The 27,755-nt window shown below is 44.0% G+C and overlaps 5 protein-coding genes across 7 annotated transcripts in view; all 5 read left to right on the forward strand.

Moving 5' to 3' along the window:
- LOC126581455 (plasmanylethanolamine desaturase) overlaps nt 1–4,970 on the forward strand; it is an 11,746-nt gene extending 6,776 nt beyond the window's left edge. For 2 of the 3 annotated variants that reach the window (XM_050245128.1, XM_050245129.1), the window contains exons 4-7: nt 2,453–2,664; nt 2,742–2,960; nt 3,043–3,212; nt 3,291–4,970. In XM_050245128.1, coding sequence (XP_050101085.1) covers nt 2,453–2,664; nt 2,742–2,960; nt 3,043–3,212; nt 3,291–3,381 — 692 coding nt within the window. In that variant the 3' untranslated portion in view covers nt 3,382–4,970. Of the gene's footprint in view, nt 1–2,452; nt 2,665–2,741; nt 2,961–3,042; nt 3,223–3,290 lie in introns of all 3 variants that reach the window. The other variant, XM_050245130.1, reaches the window with a different exon arrangement.
- Nucleotides 4,971–7,852: 2,882 nt separating this feature from the next.
- Nucleotides 7,853–9,419, forward strand: LOC126576281 (odorant receptor 30a-like). The gene is made up of 6 exons (XM_050237492.1): nt 7,853–8,080; nt 8,147–8,685; nt 8,744–8,843; nt 8,960–9,049; nt 9,143–9,298; nt 9,366–9,419. The coding sequence occupies exons 1-6, from the start codon at nt 7,853–7,855 to the stop codon at nt 9,417–9,419; spliced, it is 1,167 nt and encodes a 388-aa protein (XP_050093449.1).
- Nucleotides 9,420–10,070: 651 nt separating this feature from the next.
- On the forward strand, nt 10,071–11,633 carry LOC126576291 (odorant receptor 30a-like). The gene is made up of 7 exons (XM_050237506.1): nt 10,071–10,298; nt 10,361–10,457; nt 10,536–10,899; nt 10,958–11,057; nt 11,174–11,263; nt 11,357–11,512; nt 11,580–11,633. Exons 1-7 carry the CDS (start codon nt 10,071–10,073, stop codon nt 11,631–11,633), a joined length of 1,089 nt encoding a protein of 362 aa, XP_050093463.1.
- Nucleotides 11,634–16,583: 4,950 nt separating this feature from the next.
- LOC126576296 (odorant receptor 30a-like) lies at nt 16,584–18,148 on the forward strand. Its single transcript, XM_050237514.1, has 6 exons — nt 16,584–16,811; nt 16,893–17,431; nt 17,503–17,602; nt 17,665–17,754; nt 17,875–18,030; nt 18,095–18,148. Exons 1-6 carry the CDS (start codon nt 16,584–16,586, stop codon nt 18,146–18,148), a joined length of 1,167 nt encoding a protein of 388 aa, XP_050093471.1.
- A 537-nt stretch (nt 18,149–18,685) lies between these two features.
- On the forward strand, nt 18,686–25,378 carry LOC126576304 (tripartite motif-containing protein 45). Its single transcript, XM_050237526.1, has 7 exons — nt 18,686–19,719; nt 19,821–20,035; nt 20,831–20,997; nt 21,293–21,577; nt 23,002–23,575; nt 24,512–25,041; nt 25,121–25,378. The coding sequence occupies exons 1-7, from the start codon at nt 18,899–18,901 to the stop codon at nt 25,376–25,378; spliced, it is 2,850 nt and encodes a 949-aa protein (XP_050093483.1). The 5' UTR covers nt 18,686–18,898.
- Nucleotides 25,379–27,755: the final 2,377 nt, after the last annotated feature.

Raw genomic sequence — 27,755 nt, forward strand, 5'->3', positions numbered from 1 at the left:
CCGTATGAGGTCTCGAATTAATATCTTAACAACCGTCGACCGACCTGCCGACCGGTCCGTGTTCCGTGATTTAATTAACGCCACCACCGTCATCTGGTATCGTTGGTGCTGATGATGGTGATGACGATTATGATGTTATGCATCCCGGGTTCGCTGGCGCTCTGATGTGTTGATTTGACTTGGGTTGAACCGGGTTAACAATGCGCGTTCCGCTTCGTTAAGCAGCTCGTTAGTGTTGGCGCTTGGCTTCTGCTTACTTGGGGCGCGTGCCCAGTTTCGTTGGTTTATGATTTGCCTTCCGCAACATCCTCGCTGAAGTCATTTCACTGGCTGGCAGGCTGCCCAATGGCTGGGTGTGGGTCAAGGCTACAGATTAATGGCGTTTTCCTTCTTTGCTTCATCGATTTCTACTCTCTCGTGGTCAATTTCGACGTTTTTGCCATTTCGCTAAAGCGACCAAAGGACGAGAAAGTGAAACAGGGGAGGATGGGGAGTGCTATTGAGCCGCCAATGCTGCTTATGCACCGCGACCCGGAAGGTCAATGTTGGTTCACTTTCATATTTGGCAACAAGCAACGGTTTCGCAAGCGCAACCTTCGTTTCGGTGCACTAGAAATAGAGTATTTGGATTCAAACATTTGTCCCTCGATTGGCGACGCCCCGCGGCACAATGTTGTCAAGTATTTTTAGAAAATGTCAGCTTCGTGAGGGTGAAGTAGCGTAGCGTTGAGTGTACGTCTGGGTAGCTGTAGAACCATCCAGCCACTGGCTGGCTGGCTGGCTGACTGGTTGGCGTCGCTTCTGACATTCTGTTCGTTGGGTTTGGTCCTTACGTTCACCTCACTCCTTACCGTACCGGATGTGTACCCTCTTCCCGTTTTTTCCTCTTTCTCCATCCTCATGACTCGCGTTTCATTAGGCCACCCCTCTCTACCCCACCCTCGGCCATCCGAACAATCCAAATCGATGCCAGTGCCACGGTCCATTCCGAAGGGCCGGGGACATAAATAGTTTCCACAAAACAATTGCTTACGACGACGGTAGTCGCCAGTCGCTACAGGTTGCCCTTCTTTCACTCCGGTCGTGATCGGCCGGAAGTCCATGAGGGGTGGTGAAGGAAAGGGGAACGCTGATGCGGGTCAAAACGGGACCGTCGGCTGGTCATTAGCCGAAGTCGAAAGATTGTTTTATGTAAATGAGATTCCGACTGTTGATATTTAGCCCAGAGCGTTGGAAGTTGCCCCGGTGTGGTGAGTAGCACTCGCCCCGAACGGTCAGCTGTGCCGATCACGCTCTCTAGTCCGGTGCCTCAGGTCTGGCCGTCAGGTTTTCCGCCTCGGCCTAGCGCTACACTAATGGCCCATGCTTAGCCGGTCACGGGATTTGCGGTTAGCATAAATTGATTAGAGATTGCTGCGAAATTGGACCGACTCGGTACATGGTGAAGTGAGTTACGAGGTGGGAAGGTTTGTTGCGAGCGTGAACGCTGGCTCGATCGATCGACGGTGAGCAGGAGCCTTTTAATGTGTGTTCCGCACAATGCGGGGTACTGTTTAAACGGAGGTACTGGTGGGCAGCAGTGTACAAACTTTGTGGGTTTTTCGAGCCTATTCCGAAGCAGTGTGTCGATAGTAGCACAATATGGTGGCCATGCTTTCGTGTGCTTTCGTCCAAATCGAATAAAGAACGAATGATAATTTGACGGTAGTTGCTACATTATCGTAGATTAAGTCACAGCGCTTATGTATTATGATTTTTTCAGAGAAAGGATCAATCAGGAAGACAGGACCAGGAAAAAGGGTTTGGACTAAAAACAAAGCAAGTTTCTTCGAAAAGATTCTGGAGGTCGATTTTCGAAATTTGTTCGCATGCTCAGTTCGAGCTACGCACATGTTGATCAGTGTTTAGCAAAAACGTTTCGTTTTGTAGCAATAAATTGAGGTCATGTCCGTATGAAGCGACAAGTCATTGTCGAAGAAATGTTATCATCACTTTCATGTTTCTGAATGTTTTTTTCTGCTCTGAAAATTGTGATTGGGATCCTCGTGACAATACAAGCAAATGCAAATCTTTTAATTATTTCGTTGCTCGAGAGTGGTACAAGTTGTTCGGATGCTGAATCAAGATGTTATAATTAGAAGAGCATGATTGGCGCCCGAATAAGATATGTTTCTGATGGTTCTTTCATGTTGGAGTACCATTGCCAAATGCCTTTTAGGATGAGCTTGCCACGTTTTTTCCTACTTCTTTTTCCACTAAAGATTACTTTCTACTAAAGACTTTTACTTAATACGTTCTGAAATATATGCACTCTTTCTCAATTCATGGAGGATTGATTGCTGCCAACAAAATACTGTTGAAGAAATCCACTGTACAAGTATTTAATGCACCCAATGTTGGACTTTCTTGTAGCATCTTTCTTTACTTTAAACTGCGTCCCCTCTACTAACAGGCAAACGAACCCAGGAGCTTGTCTGCGTCTACATCTGCATCACGCTGATGGTCCTGAATCTTGCTCTCATCCTGCGTCACTTTCGATTCGAGCGCATCAGCAATGTTGTGGTGGCTGCCATTTTTGGCATACTAACAGCGGACTTTGGGTCTGGCCTGGTGCACTGGGGTGCCGACACGTGGGGTTCGGTAGATCTTCCGATCGTGGGCAAGGTAGGACGCCAGTTATCATTTTTATACCGTATTCTTCCTTCCTCTGACTGGTTTATTTTGTTTCTTTCTTTGTTTAGAATTTTCTAAGACCCTTCCGGGAGCACCACATCGATCCGACCTCCATCACGCGCCACGATTTCATTGAAACGAATGGCGATAACTTTATGGTGGCACTGCCGATCCTTGGCAAGCTGGCGTGGAACTTTTTCACGCGATCGAACGCCGAAATCCAGCAGGATTACGCGATTAGTGCGTATCTGTTTCTCTGCTCGATCTTTATCGCCATGACAAATCAGGTGAGTGCGTCAGGGTGTCAGGGAAATGTGTTCATAATACGTGCGAATCCTAATCCGCGGCTTTCGCTCTATTCCAACGCAGATTCACAAATGGTCCCACACGTACTGGGGCCTGCCCGGCTGGGTACTGTTCCTGCAGAGGCATCACATCATCTTACCGAGACGCCACCATCGCATCCATCATGTGGCGCCACACGAAACCTACTTCTGCATAACGACCGGTTGGCTCAATTGGCCGCTGGAGAAGATAAAGTGAGTTCGAGTGCGAGCGAACGTGCTGCTGTTGCCTCGCCGGGCTATTAATTGCGGTTCTTCTTTGCTTTTCTGCAGATTCTGGTCCACGTTGGAGGCGATAATCGAGCTGTCGACGGGCCACAAACCACGAGCCGACGATCTAAAGTGGGCGCAGAAGCGAGCCTGATCCGGTGGAACGTTCGCACCGCGCAGGCAACCACGGTCCACAAGCACCTCAGTGTTGGAACTGTTTCGAGTGATAAACATAGCACTTTGCTGAGCTCATACTCGCTAGCCACGTAGAGAATCAAGCGTACAGCCACTGTAACTTACATAGGAGCAGCACAAAAAAAAAACATCCATTGAAGCCACGGAAGAGATGCTTCGGCACCAATCATACAGCATTGCATAGCGCTATCGCAAGACTTTGGAAAGTTTTTATAAATATAAAAGAACTTTTTTAGGGTTTACATGTACACGAGGAGGAGGAGGCGAACAACCTACACTGACCAATCGATTGTAGTTTAGCGGTCGCTCCGAGTGGTAGTACCTATATTATCCAGACCAACAGGCAAAAAGGCAACATGGAAAGAGCGATAGAGAGAAAGACAGAGAAAAAGAGAGAGAGAGAGAGAGTGTGAAAGGGGAGGGGGAGAAAAAAAGAAAGAAAGGGTGATCATTGTTGGCAGAGAGTTAGTCTGTCAGGAGAACTTTAATAGAAACACCTTTTTACAAACTCTTTACAGCTCTAAGCGACAATTGGCATGCTGTTTTAAGTATACACTTGAATGTGCAAGGGGTATGAAGGGGATATTAAGATAGTGTAGCTTTGACACTTTTGTACTAGCGTAGTTTTGTTCGATTTCGACAACACCGAGCACAAAAGCGATTGCGCGATTGAATAGCAGTCGAACATATGAAGTCATTAGTAGATTCCGCATAAACATACCAGTTTTTTTTACAAAAATAATTTTGTTTTTGTTAGAAAAGCACAACCGCTGACTTTGTTATTGTTTGATAAACACAAAACCAACCGGCAAACGTTCCAAACTTTACCAACTTTGGTATTCACAAGCGTCAAACTGGTTAACAGTATACGATGTAGCTGACACAGATGTCTATTTATTTTAGTCAACGACCAAAGGTGTCAGATATTTCACCAGTGCGCAATTACATACACACTTGTTTCTCACTCCACATACAACGCTAGCTCGAAGTACCAATAATAACGAAAAAGGACATTTGATTACACACGCTAATGAAAGTCCGGGTTTTCAACATTGGAAACAGCCTTAACATGCATCTTCGCAACGCATCATCACAAATTTTGCAGAGCAAATGATCCTTATGGTGCCTGAGTATTTGATCTATTTGTAAAAAGCAAATACAAACAAGTAGATTTGAGAATGGATTTAGCAAGCACAACGTACAATATGACGCACCGAGCAACTTAAACGCTTAATAATCTCAATTATTGAAATTATTTTCAGAAAAAACACATTTACACAAAGAAAGCTCAAACCGATTTGTGTTAAAAAGCAGGAATAGTGTGTACAGAAATATGGACAACCTGGAATGCAACTGACGTGTGTACAAACAGGAGAACGTCGCTGCAGAAATAGCTGGGGTGGCATGAAACACTAGCAAAGAAATGTGTAATCATCATAAAGCATTTACAGATCGTTTACAATCGTATGCTGCGTATAAGTTTTGTTAAGCGTGAAGAGCGCATGTTGGTAGCTTAAGGAATACTTAATATTAGATGATGGAGTTTAGCTGCTTCGAAAATACGGGCGCGGAATGCGGAAACACATTCTAACATTGCAAGCAATATAGATTAAATCCGATGTAACGAACCGAAAACCGTGAGCCTTTTTTCTCGATTGAAGAGTTGTTGTTGAATAAAAGCACACTATCAGTATTTTAGCTTAAACGAGGTAAGTTTTTAAATTTAATGCTAAATTTGCAGGCGTCCTATGTAGGAACGAGAACCAATCAATATGTTGAAATTATTTGATCGCATCAAAACAGATTTAAATGACCAAAAACGCATTCCATATAAAGAGAAAAAAGGTGGGGGATATTGCAACGCTAAATCAATCCAATTGGCGTTTAAATTACATTATTTGATCGTTCATGGAAGGTCAACAATAACTAAACCGTTCATCGATTTGCTTTGATACAGCGGGCTTTCTTCATCTCGTTTGACCGCCGCATGCGGATGCCTCGGATGAATCACTGCTTTGTATACAATTGCTCACACTATTGACGCTTAATCGGTTTGATGATTGCAAATTTAAGCACCCTCGGGTAGCGCCTTACCATGCTTGATTACCTATGAATGCTCCACACCATACTGTTTAGCATCGATCGATTAGTCGCGGTTGATGGTGAATGTTGGATATTTCCAGTCAAATTTGCACGCTTGACGATCGTCCAAAGTCGTGGTCACTCGTAGCATCAGAAATTCCTTTCCGCTTCATCACCTCAATGGTGCCGGGTTCGCAAAATTGTTCGAGCATTAAATTACGGACAAGGAGCCAACACTATCGCGCCTCATCAGGTCGAGATTGTTTATGTAATGATGCATTAATTCTCAACCCGTGGGCGCTGGGTTACGTGGAGAAATGCATGCAATATCTCACGCGCATCAGCATAAAATGCACTTTAAGAATATTTGAGCTAGAGCAATCTATTCTTAATGATTTGATAATTTTAATGAATCTAAGTTAGATTATACATAAGCATCAAACGAAAATCTTGTGCGGAATGATGGATAACAATCATCTAAAGCTTAAGAGCCTTTGCTTTGTATTTTGATTTGTATCCCGACTCCATACTCCAACCACACTTGTTGCAGTGAACCACTGCACAGCGCTGTTCATACCGTGACATATCTGTCAGTAATCTGACCTATTGTTCAACTGGCAGCGATATGCGAAAGAGAGAAATCAGAGATTCAGTTGATACTCGCATCCATCGCTAATCCCGGAGGAATCTGTGACGCAAAATGCAGTTTCGTCGCATTCGACCAGCTTAGCTGTTTGGTCCCTCCAGAGCGTGTTCCACTATCTTGCGCTGACGCATGCAACTCGTCGTTCTTGCTTGGATGTTATGCTTGGATGATTAGGGTGAGTGCAAGGCTAGACGGCTATTGACCACAAGCGAGATAGCATAAAGCCGCACGAATGATGGTGGCTCGTCATGATGAATCTTGATTATATTGAGAACGTGGTTAGCGAGGTTATCAAATTGTCAAATTCGTAGTTGCTTCATCGAGGAGAGTATGCTGGTTTGGCTTTTGGTTGAGCTGCAATTAGTGGTTTGCTTGGCTCTAGGTTCTTGTTAGCCGCTCTATTGAATATGTATAGAAGCGGATTATGGCAAAGTAATTAGACGCAACAATACCGCGTGGTCTCTGGGAAGATTGACTGTTGCTAGGAGGTTTGTCGTGCACATCTTAGCTCCACCGGCGCTTAAGGGATATTATCTTCCATATAGATTCCTTTCTATGATGTTCTCTGGCTGCAATCAATACTTTTATTTTATGTACATATTTTAGTTAGCACAAATGAAATACCCTGCTTGGCATCCATCGCTTCGCTGGCATTTCCAAGTGCCCGCTTGTTGCCAGCTACCTACCGCTGTAAACAGAATAATTCAAAACCTTTCTGCTTCTATGCATCTGTTTTGTTATGTGATGGGCAACATTGTACTGGCAGCAGATGGTGTGCTTTGCTACTGGATCATATAGTTTGTCTTGTTGTATTCCTGCCGTTGCCAGGACGGTAACCACGGCACGGCAAGAAGACCAACTAACGAATTAATGAAAATTATTTTGTAAAAAAATCGAATATAAAACTATGCACCAAAAATGACACAGAGCATCTCGTAACATTGATACGGTCTACCCTAAATCAACATTTTCAATGACGGTGTCCATCAATTCATAAAAACTGCTGCATAGATCTTGTGAAATTGTCTGTTTATTAACATTTGTAGCAAGCATCAGTTTTGTTTCTGTCTAATGTTAATAAAATTACAAAATTGAAAGCAAGTAAAAAACCTCGACGGCGGTACATCGGGAAATTATTCATCCTACGAAATAATATCGATTTGAAGTGTTAAGATGATGGAGCACGATGCTTTAATGAATATTGCATAAAGTGCATTTTGCATTTAAAAAAAAAATAATTACTGTATTTGAACGGCGGAGGAATCTTTTGTAGCACGCCAAGACCGCTTAAACAAACAAAATATCAACAAAATATCCAAGCGCGTAGCGCAAAGCATAAAATCATATTGATTATATACAGTAAAAGGATGTACGTTTTTAAATAATATATTGTTTAAATTATTAAGAAATTGCTATTGGTCATTTTTACTTGTTTATTTCCTTTTTACAATTTTATATCCATTGCTATTAACATTCTGTAAGAGACAACTCGGTCAATCACAGAGCACACAGGCACAGGCACAGGCACAATATTGTGATGGCGTTTGGATGTATGACTGCAAACGGAAAATGGTGTTGTTGCTGGTTTATCTTTAATTACCCGTATAATTGCGATTCCAGGCCCTTGTTCTGGCGCAGATGGTATTCCATTACAAGGTTATTGTCCAGTTTGCTTCAATCCGGCGATCGAAACGGACAAGTTATGGCTACCGTGGAGAGTTACCAAGCGCTGTGCAAGTACTTGATAGTCGCTTCTAAAATAGTTGGTACAGAGATATGGACCGCTCCGGGAAAAATGAAACCAGCTTCTTATCTTCTGTTATTCCAAGTGCTCATCTATTTTGCCGCTAACACTTACACCGTGATCAAGTATCGTCATGACTTGATCTACGTCCTTAAGGTTCTTATCACCCTGGGAAGTGCCGTGCAAGTAAGGAAAAGCATTGGATGTATTATCCGTTATTTCAATATTTATCATAATTTCATTCATTCGTAGCTTTTTATCAAATTCATTGTGCTCCTCTGGAGAGGAAATATTTTTAAAAAGTATGGACAGCAAATTGAGCGAGATCTATTAAGACCATTTGAGAATGGTACTGAGGAAGAAATGGCAGCGTTATCTCGTGCAGGTCGATTCCTTTGGGGATTTTACCATTTCTTGGGGTACTTAATACTAAGTACAGGGATCGGATTTGTGCTCTACCCATTTTTCGTGTACATCACTCAGGGGACCCTTTTACCATTATTCCTTTATGAGTTGCCATACCTCGATTGGCACTCCGTTGATAAGTATTTCTTTCATTTTGCGTTCCAATTGGAACTCTATGCGGTGGGAATGGTAGGGGAACTGATGAGCGATTTTTTGATCGTGATGAATTCAATTTACGCCCTAGCTAGGGCGGACTTATGTATAGTTCATTTGTGTGAGCTGCGAGTAATGTTGGATGCTGCGTCGAAAAAACCGGATGCAGCCGACATTGCAGCTGTGCGCAGGAAGTGGGAGCAATGCATGCATGACCATCGCATAGCCACAAGGTAAGGCGAAGATTTAGGACTGTATTTTTCGAAACTGCGCCTATATAAACCGTTGCAGCTTTCTGAATAATGTGGAAGACTTATTTGGGATGATATGTCTTGCTCAAGTAATGATGGGAGTGTTTACGGTTTGTAACTGTATGTTGCTGGTGGTTTTGGTGAGTAGTTAGCCTATAAAGCGTCCTTCCAAATCTCAATACTTATCTCTACTACAATACTCTACTACAATTCTCAATTATACTCTACTACAATACTCAATACTTATATCATGAAGACTGATTGGTATCCAGTGTATGTGTTTTTGGGAGCTACTTTTCTCGAGCTAAGCGCTTTCTTCGTCATTGGCCATCTTGTGGAAAAGAAGGTATCATGTTTCTAATATTTACATTAAATATAAAGTGGGAATCTTACTGCGCCTGCATTTCTTACTTTATCATCAATACTTTTTCCATTACAGGTTGACGAATTGTATGATGCTATAACCTCGCTCTCATGGTACCAACTTTCGCTTCAGCAGCAGAAGGAGTATGCTTTCGTCGTGTACCGACAGCAGCGACCTCTCGGCTTAACTGCTTTCGGTTTTATGCCGCTCAATTTCGAATCCTACATGAGTGTAAGGAATGTAAAGAAAGAACAGTTGAAAGAACAATAATGATTTCACATTCTAATTTTACAATCAGGTTTTGAAAGGCTTGTACCAGTTCTTCGTCCTCGTTCTGCAATACGTGGAGTAAAGTATTATATTAAGTATAGTATTATACGTAATTGTTCAAACATCTTAAACAATATTAATCACAAACAGCAAGTGTTATACTATCCATAAATGCACGAAGGCACTCAATTGTGAGTTTTGATTTATGTTGCTGGTAGCAAATTGAGTATGAATGTTACAGACATACGATAAAAATGAGGAATAATAAAATATTATGATTATTCATGTTTTAACAAGCTAACAAGCACTAACTTCATAAGAATTAAAATTGGTATACAACATCATCAAAACTGGCAATAGGATCTAGAATGAAGGAATCGAAAGACAATTCGATTTATATTTCATCTCAACTATGTACCACTATGAGTGTATTGTACTTGTATGCATTAAAATGTAATGTACATATTCCTAACATTGCTTTGTAGTCATGGGTTTCCGTAGAAGCTAAACTATAAGATTCATGATACCACATCCTTACGGAAAACTATTGCACTGGCTACACAATAATATTAATACAAGGATGCAGTACTGCAACTCCTGCATCAAACTATTGCCAGCTGTCCTTAATTACCCGTATAATTGCGATTCCAAGCACTTGTTCCGGCGCAGATGGTATTACATTACAAAGCTATGGCTCAGTTTGCTTTAATCCGGTGATCGAAACGGACAAGTTATGGCTACCGTGGAGAGTTACCAATCGCTGTGCAAGTACTTGATAGTCGCTTCTAAAATAGTTGGAACAGAGATATGGACCGCTCCGAGAAAGATGAAACCAGCCTCTTTTTTCATGTTATTTCAAGTTCTAACCTACTTCGTCGCTAACACTTACACCGTGATCAAGTATCGTCACGATTTTAAATACGTCCTTAAGGTTCTTATCACCCTGGGAAGTGCCGTGCAAGTAAGGAACACAGTAGGCTATCCACCAGTACAGGGATTTACCTTATTTTCATTCATTTCCAGCTTTTTGTTAAAATAATTGTGCTCCTCTGGAGAGGACACGAATTCAACAACTTCGGAATACGAATTGAGCGAGATCTATTAAGAGCATTTGAGAATGGTACTGAGGAAGAAATGGCATCGTTATCTCGTGCAGGTCGATTTCTATGGGGATTTTTGCTATTTATGTGTTTGATAGTATTGAGCACAGGGATCGGATTTGTCCTCTACCCATTTTTCGTGTACATCACTCAGGGGACCCTCTTACCATTATTCCTTTATGAGTTGCCATACCTCGATTGGCACTCCGTTGATAAGTATTTCTTTCATTTTGCGTTCCAATTGGAACTCTATGCGGTGGGAATGGTAGGGGAACTGATGAGCGATTTTTTGATCGTGATGAATTCAATTTACGCCCTAGCTAGGGCGGACTTATGTATAGTTCATTTGTGTGAGCTGCGAGTAATGTTGGATGCTGCGTCGAAAAAACCGGATGCAGCCGACATTGCAGCTGTGCGCAGGAAGTGGGAGCAATGCATGCATGACCATCGCATAGCCACAAGGTAAGGCGAAGATTTAGGACTGTATTTTTCGAAACTGCGCCTATATAAACCGTTGCAGCTTTCTGAATAATGTGGAAGACTTATTTGGGATGATATGTCTTGCTCAAGTAATGATGGGAGTGTTTACGGTTTGTAACTGTATGTTGCTGGTGGTTTTGGTGAGTAGTTAGCCTATAAAGCGTCCTTCCAAATCTCAATACTTATCTCTACTACAATACTCTACTACAATTCTCAATTATACTCTACTACAATACTCAATACTTATATCATGAAGACTGATTGGTATCCAGTGTATGTGTTTTTGGGAGCTACTTTTCTCGAGCTAAGCGCTTTCTTCGTCATTGGCCATCTTGTGGAAAAGAAGGTATCATGTTTCTAATATTTACATTAAATATAAAGTGGGAATCTTACTGCGCCTGCATTTCTTACTTTATCATCAATACTTTTTCCATTACAGGTTGACGAATTGTATGATGCTATAACCTCGCTCTCATGGTACCAACTTTCGCTTCAGCAGCAGAAGGAGTATGCTTTCGTCGTGTACCGACAGCAGCGACCTGTCGGCTTAACTGCTTTCGGTTTTATGCCGCTCAATTTCGAATCCTACATGAGTGTAAGGAATGTAAAGAAAGAACAGTTGAAAGAACAATAATGATTTCACATTCTAATTTTACAATCAGGTTTTGAAAGGCTTGTACCAGTTCTTCGTCCTCGTTCTGCAATACGTGGAGTAAAGTATTATATTAAGTATAGTATTATACGTAATTGTTCAAACATCTTAAACAATATTAATCACAAACAGCAAGTGTTATACTATCCATAAATGCACGAAGGCACTCAATTGTGAGTTTTGATTTATGTTGCTGGTAGCAAATTGAGTATGAATGTTACAGACATACGATAAAAATGAGGAATAATAAAATATTATGATTATTCATGTTTTAACAAGCTAACAAGCACTAACTTCATAAGAATTAAAATTGGTATACAACATCATCAAAACTGGCAATAGGATCTAGAATGAAGGAATCGAAAGACAATTCGATTTATATTTCATCTCAACTATGTACCACTATGAGTGTATTGTACTTGTATGCATTAAAATGTAATGTACATATTCCTAACATTGCTTTGTAGTCATGGGTTTCCGTAGAAGCTAAACTATAAGATTCATGATACCACATCCTTACGGAAAACTATTGCACTGGCTACACAATAATATTAATACAAGGATGCAGTACTGCAACTCCTGCATCAAACTATTGCCAGCTGTCCTTAATTACCCGTATAATTGCGATTCCAAGCACTTGTTCCGGCGCAGATGGTATTACATTACAAAGCTATGGCTCAGTTTGCTTTAATCCGGTGATCGAAACGGACAAGTTATGGCTACCGTGGAGAGTTACCAATCGCTGTGCAAGTACTTGATAGTCGCTTCTAAAATAGTTGGAACAGAGATATGGACCGCTCCGAGAAAGATGAAACCAGCCTCTTTTTTCATGTTATTTCAAGTTCTAACCTACTTCGTCGCTAACACTTACACCGTGATCAAGTATCGTCACGATTTTAAATACGTCCTTAAGGTTCTTATCACCCTGGGAAGTGCCGTGCAAGTAAGGAACACAGTAGGCTATCCACCAGTACAGGGATTTACCTTATTTTCATTCATTTCCAGCTTTTTGTTAAAATAATTGTGCTCCTCTGGAGAGGACACGAATTCAACAACTTCGGAATACGAATTGAGCGAGATCTATTAAGAGCATTTGAGAATGGTACTGAGGAAGAAATGGCATCGTTATCTCGTGCAGGTCGATTTCTATGGGGATTTTTGCTATTTATGTGTTTGATAGTATTGAGCACAGGGATCGGATTTGTCCTCTACCCATTTTTCGTGTACATCACTCAGGGGACCCTCTTACCATTATTCCTTTATGAGTTGCCATACCTCGATTGGCACTCCGTTGATAAGTATTTCTTTCATTTTGCGTTCCAATTGGAACTCTATGCGGTGGGAATGGTAGGGGAACTGATGAGCGATTTTTTGATCGTGATGAATTCAATTTACGCCCTAGCTAGGGCGGACTTATGTATAGTTCATTTGTGTGAGCTGCGAGTAATGTTGGATGCTGCGTCGAAAAAACCGGATGCAGCCGACATTGCAGCTGTGCGCAGGAAGTGGGAGCAATGCATGCATGACCATCGCATAGCCACAAGGTAAGGCGAAGATTTAGGACTGTATTTTTCGAAACTGCGCCTATATAAACCGTTGCAGCTTTCTGAATAATGTGGAAGACTTATTTGGGATGATATGTCTTGCTCAAGTAATGATGGGAGTGTTTACGGTTTGTAACTGTATGTTGCTGGTGGTTTTGGTGAGTAGTTAGCCTATAAAGCGTCCTTCCAAATCTCAATACTTATCTCTACTACAATACTCTACTACAATTCTCAATTATACTCTACTACAATACTCAATACTTATATCATGAAGACTGATTGGTATCCAGTGTATGTGTTTTTGGGAGCTACTTTTCTCGAGCTAAGCGCTTTCTTCGTCATTGGCCATCTTGTGGAAAAGAAGGTATCATGTTTCTAATATTTACATTAAATATAAAGTGGGAATCTTACTGCGCCTGCATTTCTTACTTTATCATCAATACTTTTTCCATTACAGGTTGACGAATTGTATGATGCTATAACCTCGCTCTCATGGTACCAACTTTCGCTTCAGCAGCAGAAGGAGTATGCTTTCGTCGTGTACCGACAGCAGCGACCTGTCGGCTTAACTGCTTTCGGTTTTATGCCGCTCAATTTCGAATCCTACATGAGTGTAAGGAATGTAAAGAAAGAACAGTTGAAAGAACAATAATGATTTCACATTCTAATTTTACAATCAGGTTTTGAAAGGCTTGTACCAGTTCTTCGTCCTCGTTCTGCAATACGTGGAGTAAAGTATTATATTAAGTATAGTATTATACGTAATTGTTCAAACATCTTAAACAATATTAATCACAAACAGCAAGTGTTATACTATCCATAAATGCACGAAGGCACTCAATTGTGAGTTTTGATTTATGTTGCTGGTAGCAAATTGAGTATGAATGTTACAGACATACGATAAAAATGAGGAATAATAAAATATTATGATTATTCATGTTTTAACAAGCTAACAAGCACTAACTTCATAAGAATTAAAATTGGTATACAACATCATCAAAACTGGCAATAGGATCTAGAATGAAGGAATCGAAAGACAATTCGATTTATATTTCATCTCAACTATGTACCACTATGAGTGTATTGTACTTGTATGCATTAAAATGTAATGTACATATTCCTAACATTGCTTTGTAGTCATGGGTTTCCGTAGAAGCTAAACTATAAGATTCATGATACCACATCCTTACGGAAAACTATTGCACTGGCTACACAATAATATTAATACAAGGATGCAGTACTGCAACTCCTGCATCAAACTATTGCCAGCTGTCCTTAATTACCCGTATAATTGCGATTCCAAGCACTTGTTCCGGCGCAGATGGTATTACATTACAAAGCTATGGCTCAGTTTGCTTTAATCCGGTGATCGAAACGGACAAGTTATGGCTACCGTGGAGAGTTACCAATCGCTGTGCAAGTACTTGATAGTCGCTTCTAAAATAGTTGGAACAGAGATATGGACCGCTCCGAGAAAGATGAAACCAGCCTCTTTTTTCATGTTATTTCAAGTTCTAACCTACTTCGTCGCTAACACTTACACCGTGATCAAGTATCGTCACGATTTTAAATACGTCCTTAAGGTTCTTATCACCCTGGGAAGTGCCGTGCAAGTAAGGAACACAGTAGGCTATCCACCAGTACAGGGATTTACCTTATTTTCATTCATTTCCAGCTTTTTGTTAAAATAATTGTGCTCCTCTGGAGAGGACACGAATTCAACAACTTCGGAATACGAATTGAGCGAGATCTATTAAGAGCATTTGAGAATGGTACTGAGGAAGAAATGGCATCGTTATCTCGTGCAGGTCGATTTCTATGGGGATTTTTGCTATTTATGTGTTTGATAGTATTGAGCACAGGGATCGGATTTGTCCTCTACCCATTTTTCGTGTACATCACTCAGGGGACCCTCTTACCATTATTCCTTTATGAGTTGCCATTCCTCGATTGGCACTCCGTTGATAGGTACTTCATACATTTTGCGTTTCAAGTACAACTTTACGTAATTGGAATGATCTTAGCAGTGATGAGCGGGTTTTTGATCGTGATGTATGCAACATATGCTTTAGCGAGAGCGGACATTTGCTTAGGTCATATTCGCGAGCTACGAGTAATGTTGGATGATGCCTCGAAAAAACCGGATGCAGCCGACATTGCAGCTGTGCGCAGGAAGTGGGAGCAATGCATGCATGACCATCGCATAGCCACAAGGTAAGGCGAAGATTTAGGGCTGTATTTTTCGAAACTGCGTCTATAAAAACCGTTGCAGCTTTCTGAATAATGTAGAAGTCTTATTTGGGATGATATGTCTCGCTCAAGTAACAATGGGAGTGTTCACGGTGTGCAACTGTATGTTGCTGGTGGTTCTGGTGAGAAGTTAGCTTTTAAAGTGTCCTTCCAAATCTCAATTCTTATCTCTTTTATGTAGACTGATTGGTATCCAGTGTATGTGTTTTTGGCAGCTACCTTTTTTGAGCTAAGTGCATTCTTCATCATGGGCCATTTAGTGGAAAAGAAGGTATCATGTTCCTAATATTTAGTTTAAATGCAAAGAGGAAATCTTACTGCCCCTGCATTCAATACTTTTTTTATCGATACTTTCACCATTACAGGTTGACGAATTGTATGATGCTATAACCTCGCTCTCATGGTACCAACTTTCGCTTCAGCAGCAGAAGGAGTACGCTTTCGTCGTGTACCGACAGCAGCGACCTCTCGGCTTAACTGCTTTCGGTTTTATGCCGCTCAATTTCGAATCCTACATGAGTGTAAGGGAAAACATGAAGGAACATTAAGGCAATCATAAAATTGCATCATTTTTGTTGTTGACAGGTTTTGAAAGGCTTGTACCAGTTTTTCGTCCTCGTTTTGCAATACGTGGAGTAAATCAGCACACAAATCTCATCATCATGGAGGGTTTAAAGTTTCTGCACCTAGATCACAGAAATTGTTGATCGCCAATAAATAATATGTAGATGAACAACACTGGGTAAACATACGGCTCGTCCGTCCTTATATATGTTCAAACAAAAAAATACTGGGTATTTTCACTGCAAAAGAAGTAAAAAAATGGCCAAAAAGCTCATACATAATGTGAAAAGAAGTTGTAGTGTGATTCATCTTCCGCGTTGTTCGCATTATAAGAAGTGCAAGTAATATTTATGGAAGTGTGGCTTGAGGTTTGTTGATGTGAATTACACGAAGGTATAGAACATACTTTTCCTTCACAGCTGCAATATTCATGAATACCGTACAGGAATGGTGTTAAACAGATTAAAATCTTGCTCCTATACGCATGTACACGACTACATCTGTTGCTACTGGAATAATCTAAATTGTTCTTAATTGGCGCGATAATTACTAACCCCTTACAGGATCTCTTGGAAATGCCGATGAAAGGTGGTACCTACTGCCGCGCAATAGAATGTTCGTTGTTGCATCAGTAGAGCGATCGTGGAGGTGGAGCCATGGCGACTTTAGAGAGCTATCGTGCACTGCGCAGCCACATGATAATCGCTTCTAAACTCGTTGGAGTTGAAATGTGGACCGCGCCAGGTAAAGTGAGGCCAGCATCTTGTTTTATAGTGTTCCAAATACTTCTCTATTTTGTCGGTAGTGCGTACACTATTATCAAGTATCGACATGATTTGTTCTACGTCTTAAAAATTCTCATGACTGTTGGGACAGCGGCAGTGGTAATGTTATCCTCCTGTTCATACATTACGATTAATTAGTTACAGTTCCTGAGTGGTATAATAGCACGATTACTTTTTCAGCTATTCGTTAAATTTGCAGTGAGCTTGTTTGGTGGGGAAGAGTTTGATCAATACGGAAAGGATATCGAGCGAGACCTGTTGAAACCTTATCAAGCAGGCACTCCGGAGGAAGTAGCCGTCCTTGCTCGTACTGGAAGGTTCTTGTGGCTTCTTTCAAAGGTTTGGTTGGTAGCGATCAGCAGCACTGGTGTTGGGTTTCTATTGTATCCGTTATTGGTCTACTTTGTTGAGGGCAAACTGGTGCCATTGTTTCTGTATGAGCTGCCTTTTCTCGATTGGCATTACGTTGAGCTGTATTTTGTGAATTTAGTGTTTCAAATTCAACTGTACGTGTTTGGAGCCATCGGTGCAGTACTATCGGATTTCGTGATTGTTATGTATTCGTTCTACGCCTTGGCTAAGGCGGATATCTGTATAGTTCATCTGCATGAGCTGCGTACGATGCTAAATGATGGGTCGAAAATGGCCGATGCATCCGATATTGCTGCTTTGAAAAAGAAGTGGCAACAATGCATAAGCGATCATCGCTCATCAACAAGGTAATAGTATTTGATAGTGAAACTTCTGAACAGCAGGTATGAAGATGAAGATGTGTCTGTATGCCTTCCAGATTTCTGAACAACCTAGAGCATCTGTTTGGATTGACGTGTTTGGCTCAAGTAGTAACGGGGGTATTTACGGTGTGTATCAGTATGTTGCTGGTCCTGCTGGTGAGTAAGGAGCATTTGAATGGGCCTTCCAGATCCTTGTTCTGAGCATTGGTCTCCCGTAGACCGACTGGTACCCTGTCTATTTGTTCTTAGCGGCTACTTTCATCGAGCTGAGTGCATTTTTCGTCATTGGCAATCTAGTGGAAAAGAAGGTACCATGTAGTTTCTAATATTTCACTCTATCGTTTCAAATATAAACAAGTTTCTGTTTCTTATATTTATAAAATCTATTGCAAATCTTACTCCCTGGCAATGATTTTATTTCATCCCAGGTAGACGAATTGTATGACGCAATAACGTCACTCTCATGGTATCGACTATCTCTTCAGCAACAGAAAGAGTATGGTTTCATTGTGTTTCGTCAGCAACGACCTATCGGCTTGACAGCTTTCGGTTTTATGCCGCTTAATTTCGAATCCTACATGAATGTAAGGCGAAGCAAACGAGAAGTAGTAAAGCAATGATGATTTCGCTTTACAATTTGTCTTGCAGGTTTTGAAAGGCTTGTACCAGTTCTTCGTGCTCATGTTGAAATCCATTCAGTGAGACTACTAGTGAAGCACTCATTTTCGCAGTATCAAAGTTAAAATGCAACAATAATCTTTTTTTTTATGAAACAACAAACAATGTAATGCACAATGCAACATGGCTCTGTGAAAATAAACCCACAATATAGCGAAGTTTATGTGATTATGCTAGAGTTCTTTTATATTTGATGAAAGATTACGATATGTTCAACCGAATGGAGTCATTTACTTCGCTGGAATTTCGTACGCGCAGCACTGAGTGATCGGAGGCGAGTAAAAGAGGTCACGAAGCGCGAAAGTCGGGATGTACAACCTAACAAGGTGCTCGAATGTACCATCATATTCCACCTCACCTCACCGACTGGTAGCGATGGTTGCCGTTCTCAATTCTCCCAACTCACCGTACAGTGTGTCTGTTTGTGTTGATGCTGGCTAATTCAATTAGCTTTCATACCGACTGGCTTAGGTTGGCAATGGCCCGGTAGTGCTCCGAATCCAGTGCACCGCGAGCACCGCAGTCAGCACGAGTTAGTGAATCTTCGGCTCGTAAGAAAGACAGCCCCACCGAGGGCCAGTGCACTTTTCGGTGATAAAGTTAGCCCACGTTTACGCCTCCTTTCGAATGTTGCAGTTGCATTAATACACCTGTAGTGTCTGTGCCGGTACGTTTGTGCTGTAACGTGTACAACTTCGGGTGCGGCAATCGAGTGGCAAACCACCACCTGACACTTGATAGACGGCAAACGAAGGCCAACCAGTGCACGGAGATATGGATGCTCCGGGCAGTGTGCCGTTCCCCGATGGACCGGTTCCACGGTGGACGGCGAGCGGTGAATCGGAAGAAGCCGCCGAGAGTGATTACGATGAGCGCGAGCGTCGTCCATCGTCGTCCGGTCGCCGGCGTCCTACGGTTTCACCGGCTTCCTTACTTACCGACGATGCACCGAGCAACCGGCCAACCGACCAGGGGCGTTACGTTCGGTTGCACGAGGACGAAGAAGAGCGAGAGGAGTGCCAGGAGGAGGAGGAGGGGGAGTACATCGAACCGTCGGTCGTGGTGCTAAAGAATGGAGTGCTAGACGTGCCCCGGGACACGGTAGCAATCGAGCCAGTGCCCAAGGGCAGCAGCGGGAAATTGACTTTTAATCTAACCCCAGAGCAGCTGGGATGCCGTCCGGTGATGGCGCGTTCCGTGCGCCGGGCGTCCGGTGATGGAAATCCGTTCCGGGATCTACCACCAGCTCCCGAAGGATGCCGCCGGCCCTCGACCACGACCACGACGACCACGACGACGACGACAACGACGGATGACCACGGGCACGGGCGTAGCCGGCAGCGTAAGAGCAGTCTGCGGCGTGGCTCGATGTATGGCAGCGAGATTGGACTGGTAACGGACGGTCAACTGAGCGAATCACTTCCGGCTTCCTTGAAGACGGTGCCGGTGCCAGCTGCCAATCTTCCCACGGCCACCGGTGGACGGATGGAACCGGAGGATGCATCGATCGTGTTGCAAGGGCCCGGTTCTCTGCCTTCCGGGGCCATCAGTGGTCAGCACGAACATCGGACGCAGCATAAATTTGATGAGATATCGTGAGTGCCCCCCCCTCCCGGTTCTCACCCTTCCTTTTCACCCTTTTTGACCTGACCGGACCGGAAATACTGTTTTTCACGCGAACACCGCACAACCGCAGTACCGTTTACGATCACTTTCCAACCGACTTCCTGGCCGCCCGGTATCTGTGCGGATTGTGCCGGAAGCTGCTCCGTGAGCCGCGCGTCCTCGACTGTCTGCACACGTTTTGCCGGCCGTGCCTGGAGAGCCACGGTGCGGCCAGCCTCGGTCACGAGTCGGCCCTGTTTTGGCATCACATCAACGACAACAACGGCTGCTTCGACAGCTGGGAACGTAAGTAGTGGCCCGGCCAGTGAGCGTTTGTTTGTGTTCCGATGGGGTTGCAGTCAGTGCATGCTCTCGATAAGCATAGATTTATTGTTGTGTCCACTCGCGCAACGGTTCCCCACGGGAGCGGGTCGAAAGGTTTCATATGGCTTCCAGCTGCAACCAGCGTGGCACTGGTTTAAGCGCACACCCAGTTCACACCAACGGTACATCGGGGGGAGCGGGTGGCAGCAGGGTGCTCGCTGTTTGTTTGAACCGGTTTTACGCGAGATTGTTGGTCGAACCGCAGGGAAAAGGGATACATTTTCAAAGGACACTTCGTTGAAGAACGATTAGGAAAACGTTGCAGCATAACCGCGTGATTGGAAGCGTGATTTCGATGGAAAAACCCATTATTGATGGTTGCTGTTTTAACAGAAATCACCATCACCGATTCAGGGTGGGCAGAGGTAATGCCAAAGGTATTATCGAATGGTTGGCGGATGTAACATTTGTGGAAAACAATCCTTACCACAGCGCTGCCTTTGAAGCCAACGTTCTGGGAAAATTGTATACAAAAACACAAACACAAATATAAACACCCATAATGAGACCGCGACCCGTTATTACATTTATTCGCCGAAGTGAGTTAATATTACTCAATTGAACCATCAAACGCGACGAAGTAGAAGCGTATCGCTTGAAAGTAGAGCATTAAAATCATCCACTGTAATTGTATTTGTAACTTTTACCCCACAACAATCCCTTCCAACAAACTACCACGATGGGCGATAATGATTTCTCTGTTGCATTTTTAATCAGCTCACACCGTGAAATCGTCCGCTGCAATGGCCGATGGTAAGCCATCAAATAGTAATGGCAACTCGACAGCTAGTGCACCGGCGGAGTCGCGATTCGAGCAGCTGCGCACCTCGCTGCAGAGCTTCCGGGAGCAAAACTGTCTACCATCACCGATTTGCAGCGAGAAGGTATGTTACAACACCGCGAGCAAGTCGTTTAGATCAAAGGCAGGCAGGGTGGATAAGGTATCTGCTGTACAAGTTGCTTCAACTGCTGGTACCGAGTCAGAAGAAAGATCAGTTTATCAGTTTCATTCATTCATCGTTCTCTCTTTGGGCAGTAAGATGCAGCGAAGGCAAAGTTTCGAACACCTTCCATCATTTTTGGGAGGGGGGGCCAGCACCATATATATTTGTGATCAACGCGCAACCATTAACTTTAGTGTACACTCTCTCTCTCTCTCCCGTCCAGGACGATGGTAAGGGGCGAGTGACGGCCAAGGTACGGCTGGCTTACGGTGAGGCCAAGGACCAAGTTCTCCTGTGTCCCACCTGTAACCAACCGACCGGGTTGGCGGCCGGTCCGGGGAGCATCGCTCAGCTGCCGCAACACTTTGTGCTGGCACGGAAGATCGAACAGCTGGTGATGCATCAGTACGACGGTTGCTACTGCACGCCCGCCACCAGCCCCAATCGTTCCGGTTCATCGCCGGTGCCCTCCTGCCGTACGCCCGTTTACTGTGAGTTATGCTCGGACCAATCGGTTGCGGTAAGTCGATTCACGTGGTCGCGAACAGATGTCGGTACTTTCGGTGCCGCGGTGTCTTCGCGGGATTGGATTGGATTGGAAGGCGAGTGGTGGAGGGCGAAAGTTTTGGCATTTATCATGCACCATCCAGTGATAGTGCGAATGGCGTGGTGGGGGCATTTTCCTTCTTTTTTTTTACGACTTTCATGCTTTCGGATGTCTGCCGCAGCGGAAATGTTTAGTGGCTGGACGGTTGACAGCTCGATATAAGTGGGGGGGTTTGATCATTTCAACTATCATTGCTTTTGCTCCTTATGTTTCGTTCGAGTTGTGAGATGTGTTCATTTGCAGTTTTCATCGTTAAGTCTAGCTCTGATTTATTAGCCAATGATTATTGATCCAATTAATTAGAGATTTTGATTTTGATATTCCAAATGGACTTATTTCATTTATAGGTGCTGTAAGGTTGTGAAGTGCTTATGTCAAGTGGATATTCGATAAAATATCATCAAGTTTTTTCATCTTTTGAATTCCATTGAGGTGTTGCAAATTAATAACTTTGAAATTTACAATTGCGGTATCGTCCACTCCACAAAATGTGTGAAAAATCTTCGATTGAATATTGTACACACAGAAAAGCTATTATACCCTTTTGTGAAACATTCCAATCAAATGATCAGTTCTGTAAAACCATGGGTTGCGTTTCCTATCTGCGTGTCATGAGTTAATTACTGTTGACAGCAGCAGCGTGGCGAGATGATTCGATTATCTGCCTGTGCCATTTGAACTAACAACACCTAAACATCCTAAACATTCACCAAAGCCTCCACAATTCGATGCAAACTCCGCTGACCAGCTTCTCCATTGGTCGCATTCAGTATCAATTTATTCAATTTATTTAGGCTTCAATTTAGGTGCTTGTTTGGGCCGACGCTAGGAATACAGGAAAACCGCGATTGAGTTACCGATTCACATGTTCTGTTTAAAGTAGTTTCACTTAATTCGATTGTCCAAATCATGCGCTTTCATCACGGAGTCACCACCACCACCAAACGGGATGGATGCTTCAGCGCCAAAAAGCCAAAACTATATATCCCCAGAGGCTCACCACAAAAACCGAACGCGATCAACTATCGGTGAACTCGCCGATATCCTTTCCACTCGCTTCAAACACCCTACCACCCCCCCGGGGTGGCGGGGTTATGGTAATAGTAATCAATTCGATTGGCACAACCGAGCCAGTGTTCCGCTTGCCATTCGTCCCTTTCGCGGTCCTCGCAGCCCTTTGGGAAAACTAATTTGATTTTGAATTCCATGCCCCCCGTTCCGTTCCGTTCCGTTCCGTTCCATTCCACGCACTCGTTCGCACGCTCCCCGGTCACGGAATAAATAAAACGAAAAACGCATTTCCGGATCCGTCGGTCGGTTTGGTCGGTCGATTGGAGGGACAGGCGACGGTCTGCTGCACGACCTGTGCCGTTTCGTTGTGCAGCTTTTGCAAGGAAGCACACCGAAGGCAACGCAGTACCGCATCGCACGCCATCATCCGGTTCGGCGAACGGTTGAGTCCTCGGTTCCGCGGTGGTCGGTCAGCAGCACCGCCACTGTCGCCCGCTGGTGGTGGCAGGACGCTCCAGTGTCCGGTGCATCCGGAGCAACCGCTGAAACTGTTCTGCACCACCTGCCACCAGGTGATCTGCGGTGAGTGTAGCACGCTGTTGCATCGGGACCATCGCTGCACGACGGTCGCAAGGGCGGGCAAGGTGTATGGGCGGTTTGTGCGGAGTGCCATCGAGCAGACGCGACCCCTGCAGGACTACGCACTGCAGGCGGTCGGTAAGCTGAACGATCTGACGGTCCGCGTCAACAGCCGGTGCGAAGTGGTCCAGCGGGAGGTCGATGCGTTCATCGATGAGTACGTGGCGGCCCTCGAGGAGCACCGGAAGTCACTGGCCGCTCAGATCGGTGACATCCGCCAGGCGAAGATGGAGATGATCATGGCGCAACGGGTGGATCTGGGTAAGTGTTCTCGGCTGCTCGGTTGGTTGGTGCGCGACGCCATTGTAATGGTGACGATTTTACAATTCCCTGGACGGTGTGCTGAGGCCTTTCCATGGTGGCGTAATTCCTGTAATTGCATGTTGCGCGAGGAGCTTTGTTAGTTGATAATGGTCACCGTGAGTTGGCAGTGGTTTGTAGTGAACTATTACACTTGCTTTGTTCGTTCGAATAGCTACCGTCGCGCCTCATGTATTGGTAATTAATTGCAGCAAACATTAGCATTCAAATAGAACGGATAGGAAATGCCTGTTCCCTCTACTGTTTATACTCTATCTTCCTCTATCTTTCTAATATATACGGCTCCGTCCGTAAGATATCAACTAAAAAAAAAAAAAAAATAGAACGGATGTTTGGCACTTAATGATAAATGAAAGCTATTACTGCTCGATGGTTTAGCTGAAAACGAAACTGGAATGGAATGATGGAATCTCTGGAATTTAATTCCAAGTTTAACACTGGATTCCACGTTCCTGAATGAATTAATTATCTAACGGAGATTGAAGTGATACTTATGTTACTGGCTAACCTTTTTAATAAGCGAGTAAAATGTTTAATAAAATTGCATACCATTAAACTGAACCCATAATTATGTTTGTGCGATTCGCATACCGAACCTGAAGTCAATTAGAATGTTTCAAGTGAGTCACAGTTTAACCAGCGGTCCCTCTGAAAACACCTAGGTCCGGTTGGTTGATTTAGAGTGAAGTTGACCACTCAACCACTCCATAAACCAACTTATCGCGAGCAGCAATTTGCATTTCCTCTCTTCTATTGCCATGTCGACAGATGATTCCCATCTAGAACGAACGAAAGGGATGAAGTTTTGCCTCGCAATCTAATAGATATTCAAATTTGTCTGCATTCCAACTCTCTTTCTTTATTCCATCGACCCAGAACGGCGGACCCAGGATGCGCGTGTTGCGATCGAGTTCGCCGAGGAGCTGATGGCCGAAGGGAGCGACGTGGAGAATCTCGTGTTTGTCAACATACTCCTCCGGCGGTTCGAGCAGTGCCTCCAGACGACCCGGACCGTCGATAGCCGCGTCACGGATACGGTCCAGTTTCTGGCGGACGAGGAAGCACCGAGCGCCCGGGTACAAACCGGCATCCCGCTGTTTGGTATTGTGACGACACAAAAGGCGGACCCACGGCGGTGTAGCGTGGAGCAGACGGGTCCCGAACTGGCCACCCTGAAGGCACACAAGAGAGCGCTACTGACGCTGGTCGTGCGGGACTTTGATGGTCGTCGGTTGGCTCACGGTGGCCTAACCGTTCAGACGGACCTTCGCTACCGAGACGATGAGGAGCTGGCGGTGGTCATGACGCTGACGGACAACCGGGATGGTTCGTACGGGCTCTCCTTCGTACCGCCACGTCCCGGTGTCCTGCATTTGGTCATTTCCGTCGATGGAAAAACGATTGAGGTAAGGGTTTGATGGGGAAGGGGTTGGTCGAATGGGTGATTTAGGGTCGTTTCATCCCCTCGTTTCCGATTCGCTACAGGAATGCCCGATAGTGCTGCGGATCCACAAGCTAAGGCCACACTACGGGGTGTACCATTGTTGTGCGTTCTGCTCGAGCAGTGGTTCAAGGGCGAGTACTTGCGCTTGTGGCAGTATCATGCCCGGTGGATACCGAGGCTGTGGCCACGGTCATGATGGACATCCTGGTCAGCGGCACTGGTCGTGCTGTGGTAGCGTGCTGGAACACTCCGACTGTACTGCACCGGCTGGTAGAACCAAGGCACATTCGACGGCGTAGACGCTTCTCGGGCGGATTCTTCCAGCGTATCGCAGCGTCATCTGGTAGCAATGAACCAGAGGCTGTACCGAACGCGAATGCACGATGCGTCGTCCTTCGTCCTGAATCGTTTCCCGTTCGTTGTGAGCATGCGCAGTGTTGGGCAAAGGGCGTATATATTGGAAAACACCCCAAAAAAGCTCCGCACGACTCACGAAACGCGCGTGTCAGTAGAGTGACGACATCGGATCGCGATGGATGCATGCTACCGCCATCGTTTGAATGCCAGGCAAAACCAGAATTAGGGGTCGCTCAGGAATGAATACTGCTGCTGGAACTACGAACCCAACTATTTTCCCGTGATATTTGTTTTGTTGAACATTGCATTCTATTTTCATTACATACTTTACTATCAGCTATTCGAGCAATATTGTCTGTGCCTGTGCCGCAAAGCACGGAACTGCTATGCAAAGGCAACGGGCCGGCGCCCGGAATGAGGGGCATAATATTTTGTGTTCGGGTCCATAAAACAACGAGAGATAAATTAGCGTTCCACCGGTCCATGGCCGTCAACGATAGTAATGAATACGCGTAGTTATTTGATTCAATATTTGTTCCATCGTACTTCAGCTTTTGCCCATTGCGTGCGCGCGTGCGAGTTGCTAGTCGGTGGAGATCATAAAACCAGAACAAAATAAAAAATAAATACCAACTGGTGAAATACTGGGAAGTATTAATTTACGTGCTGCGGTAAACTGTTATCGATATCAATGAGTCCCATACGATATTTGCATTCCCTTTGTATCTGTAGCTGAACGGGTGGATGGGCACACTTTCGGTTCAGTCCACATGAAGCAATTTATCATAGTGTTTCTAAATACACGGAACGCTGTCGTCCGTGCTCGCACACATTTCATAAATCCAATGCTGGAGCATAAAAATTAATAATTTATGTAATGCACTTGCCCATCAAACCATAATGTAGTGCAGAATGGATCATTTTTCAATCAGCTTTACGATGGAGCGGAAAGAGGATCGTTAGCAGTGGTAATTCATCGCGAAACATACGTACCAATCGATGGTAGGAAATGGTAGTCGTTAGTTGGTAACAGTTGGATACTGAACTCATTTTTTGCGGAAACCATATTCATGAGCGATCTATTTTCATAACTTATTAGAGCTTGCAGGGGAAACGATACGGATGAGTTTCCTTATCATTTCCAAGCTTTAATATTTTCGAACAATTTTCAAATTTCAAATGAAATAATCGAGCTGGGTAATTTTACTTTTCTGACGAATTTATGCTGCAGTGTCCATGGTTGATCTAAGATAATTGGGCAAAAAAATAATTGGTTGCCAGAATGCCAAGAGAGTCAATTACGAACAATATTTGCAGGGCGCATTCTCGGCTGAAAGCGACGTTTTAATTGAAGTTTCCATCGAAATGTATTATACCAGATACTGATTTTCCTGAGAAAAGGTAATTAATGAAATCATATCTAGTCGTGTTGTTTATCATTTCAAATGATTCTAGTTTTAGTTGTTGGATAAATGTTTAGAATATGTTGCCTTTCTGGAAATTAATCAAACGAATGCCGCTTGTTCCAATCAATAATGGGTTAGTGGGAATCCCAACAGACGTTCGGTTGACATGCAATCAGTTGCTCATTGATCATGCAACAGAATGGCATCTGCTGAATGTTCCTTTTGGTGAGATCAAACTTACTCTTCCCTCCTTCCCTTAGGGGATTCAGCCCTGCTGTTTTCTCAAGGATATGATTGCGTTGCGATTATCCCAACAAGCCTCTGTGGCCGTTGCAAGTGGATTGATTTGAGCATTGACGATGGCGAAGATTTATGTGCTCGGTCGACGCTTCCGTTCGGTTCGGGCTTGTCTTGGCCAGCTGCTACTGCTGGTGTTGTTGCTGGTGATTCCTTGGTTTGAAGAACGATGCATCTGCACTGCAGTTGACTTTGACTAGTCTCAGTTGTCAGCTGTCAGATCTGGGGCCAAGACGGGGCCAAGAGGCTTTCTGCAGCACGTCTTGCGTCTCCATATTCATCCCGTGCCTCGTGCCATATGTCATTCCCAGGCGTGCTTTCGATGCCTTGTTGCAGACTCGATGGTTAGTCCATCGGTGAATGATTCCAGCAAGCACGAATCAATTATTGATGATATGGAATGCAGACAAATCAACATCGGTTGCCCGGTGCCCGGAGCGGTACAGTAAGCAGAGCGTCTCACGCTGATGCACCGTCCAGCAGCAACCACCAGCGATGAGATGTGCAGCAATGCATGAAGTGCACATCGCACATTATTGCACCGACAATGTAATATTCAAATCCACGATACGATTATGCACTGATTACCCGGGAGGATTTTGGTTAGGCGGGTTAC

Source organism: Anopheles aquasalis, chromosome 2, assembly GCF_943734665.1.
Source record: "Anopheles aquasalis chromosome 2, idAnoAquaMG_Q_19, whole genome shotgun sequence".
Taxonomy (NCBI): domain Eukaryota; kingdom Metazoa; phylum Arthropoda; class Insecta; order Diptera; family Culicidae; genus Anopheles; species Anopheles aquasalis.

Bases quoted from the DNA above. Each gene is read 5' to 3' on its own strand.
- LOC126576281 (XM_050237492.1), top strand. From the start codon at position 7,853: ATGGCTACCGTGGAGAGTTACCAAGCGCTGTGCAAGTACTTGATAGTC. The intron at 8,081-8,146 runs GTAAGGAAAAGC...ATTCATTCGTAG, and splicing joins CCCTGGGAAGTGCCGTGCAA to CTTTTTATCAAATTCATTGT. The intron at 9,050-9,142 runs GTATCATGTTTC...TTTCCATTACAG, and splicing joins GCCATCTTGTGGAAAAGAAG to GTTGACGAATTGTATGATGC.
- LOC126576291 (XM_050237506.1), top strand. From the start codon at position 10,071: ATGGCTACCGTGGAGAGTTACCAATCGCTGTGCAAGTACTTGATAGTC. The intron at 10,458-10,535 runs GTACTGAGGAAG...TGTGTTTGATAG, and splicing joins ATTAAGAGCATTTGAGAATG to TATTGAGCACAGGGATCGGA. The intron at 11,058-11,173 runs GTGAGTAGTTAG...TATATCATGAAG, and splicing joins GTATGTTGCTGGTGGTTTTG to ACTGATTGGTATCCAGTGTA.
- LOC126576296 (XM_050237514.1), top strand. From the start codon at position 16,584: ATGGCGACTTTAGAGAGCTATCGTGCACTGCGCAGCCACATGATAATC. The intron at 17,432-17,502 runs GTAATAGTATTT...TATGCCTTCCAG, and splicing joins GATCATCGCTCATCAACAAG to ATTTCTGAACAACCTAGAGC. The intron at 18,031-18,094 runs GTAAGGCGAAGC...TTTGTCTTGCAG, and splicing joins ATTTCGAATCCTACATGAAT to GTTTTGAAAGGCTTGTACCA.
- LOC126576304 (XM_050237526.1), top strand. From the start codon at position 18,899: ATGGATGCTCCGGGCAGTGTGCCGTTCCCCGATGGACCGGTTCCACGG. The intron at 19,720-19,820 runs GTGAGTGCCCCC...GCACAACCGCAG, and splicing joins CATAAATTTGATGAGATATC to TACCGTTTACGATCACTTTC. The intron at 21,578-23,001 runs GTAAGTCGATTC...GGTCGATTGGAG, and splicing joins GCTCGGACCAATCGGTTGCG to GGACAGGCGACGGTCTGCTG.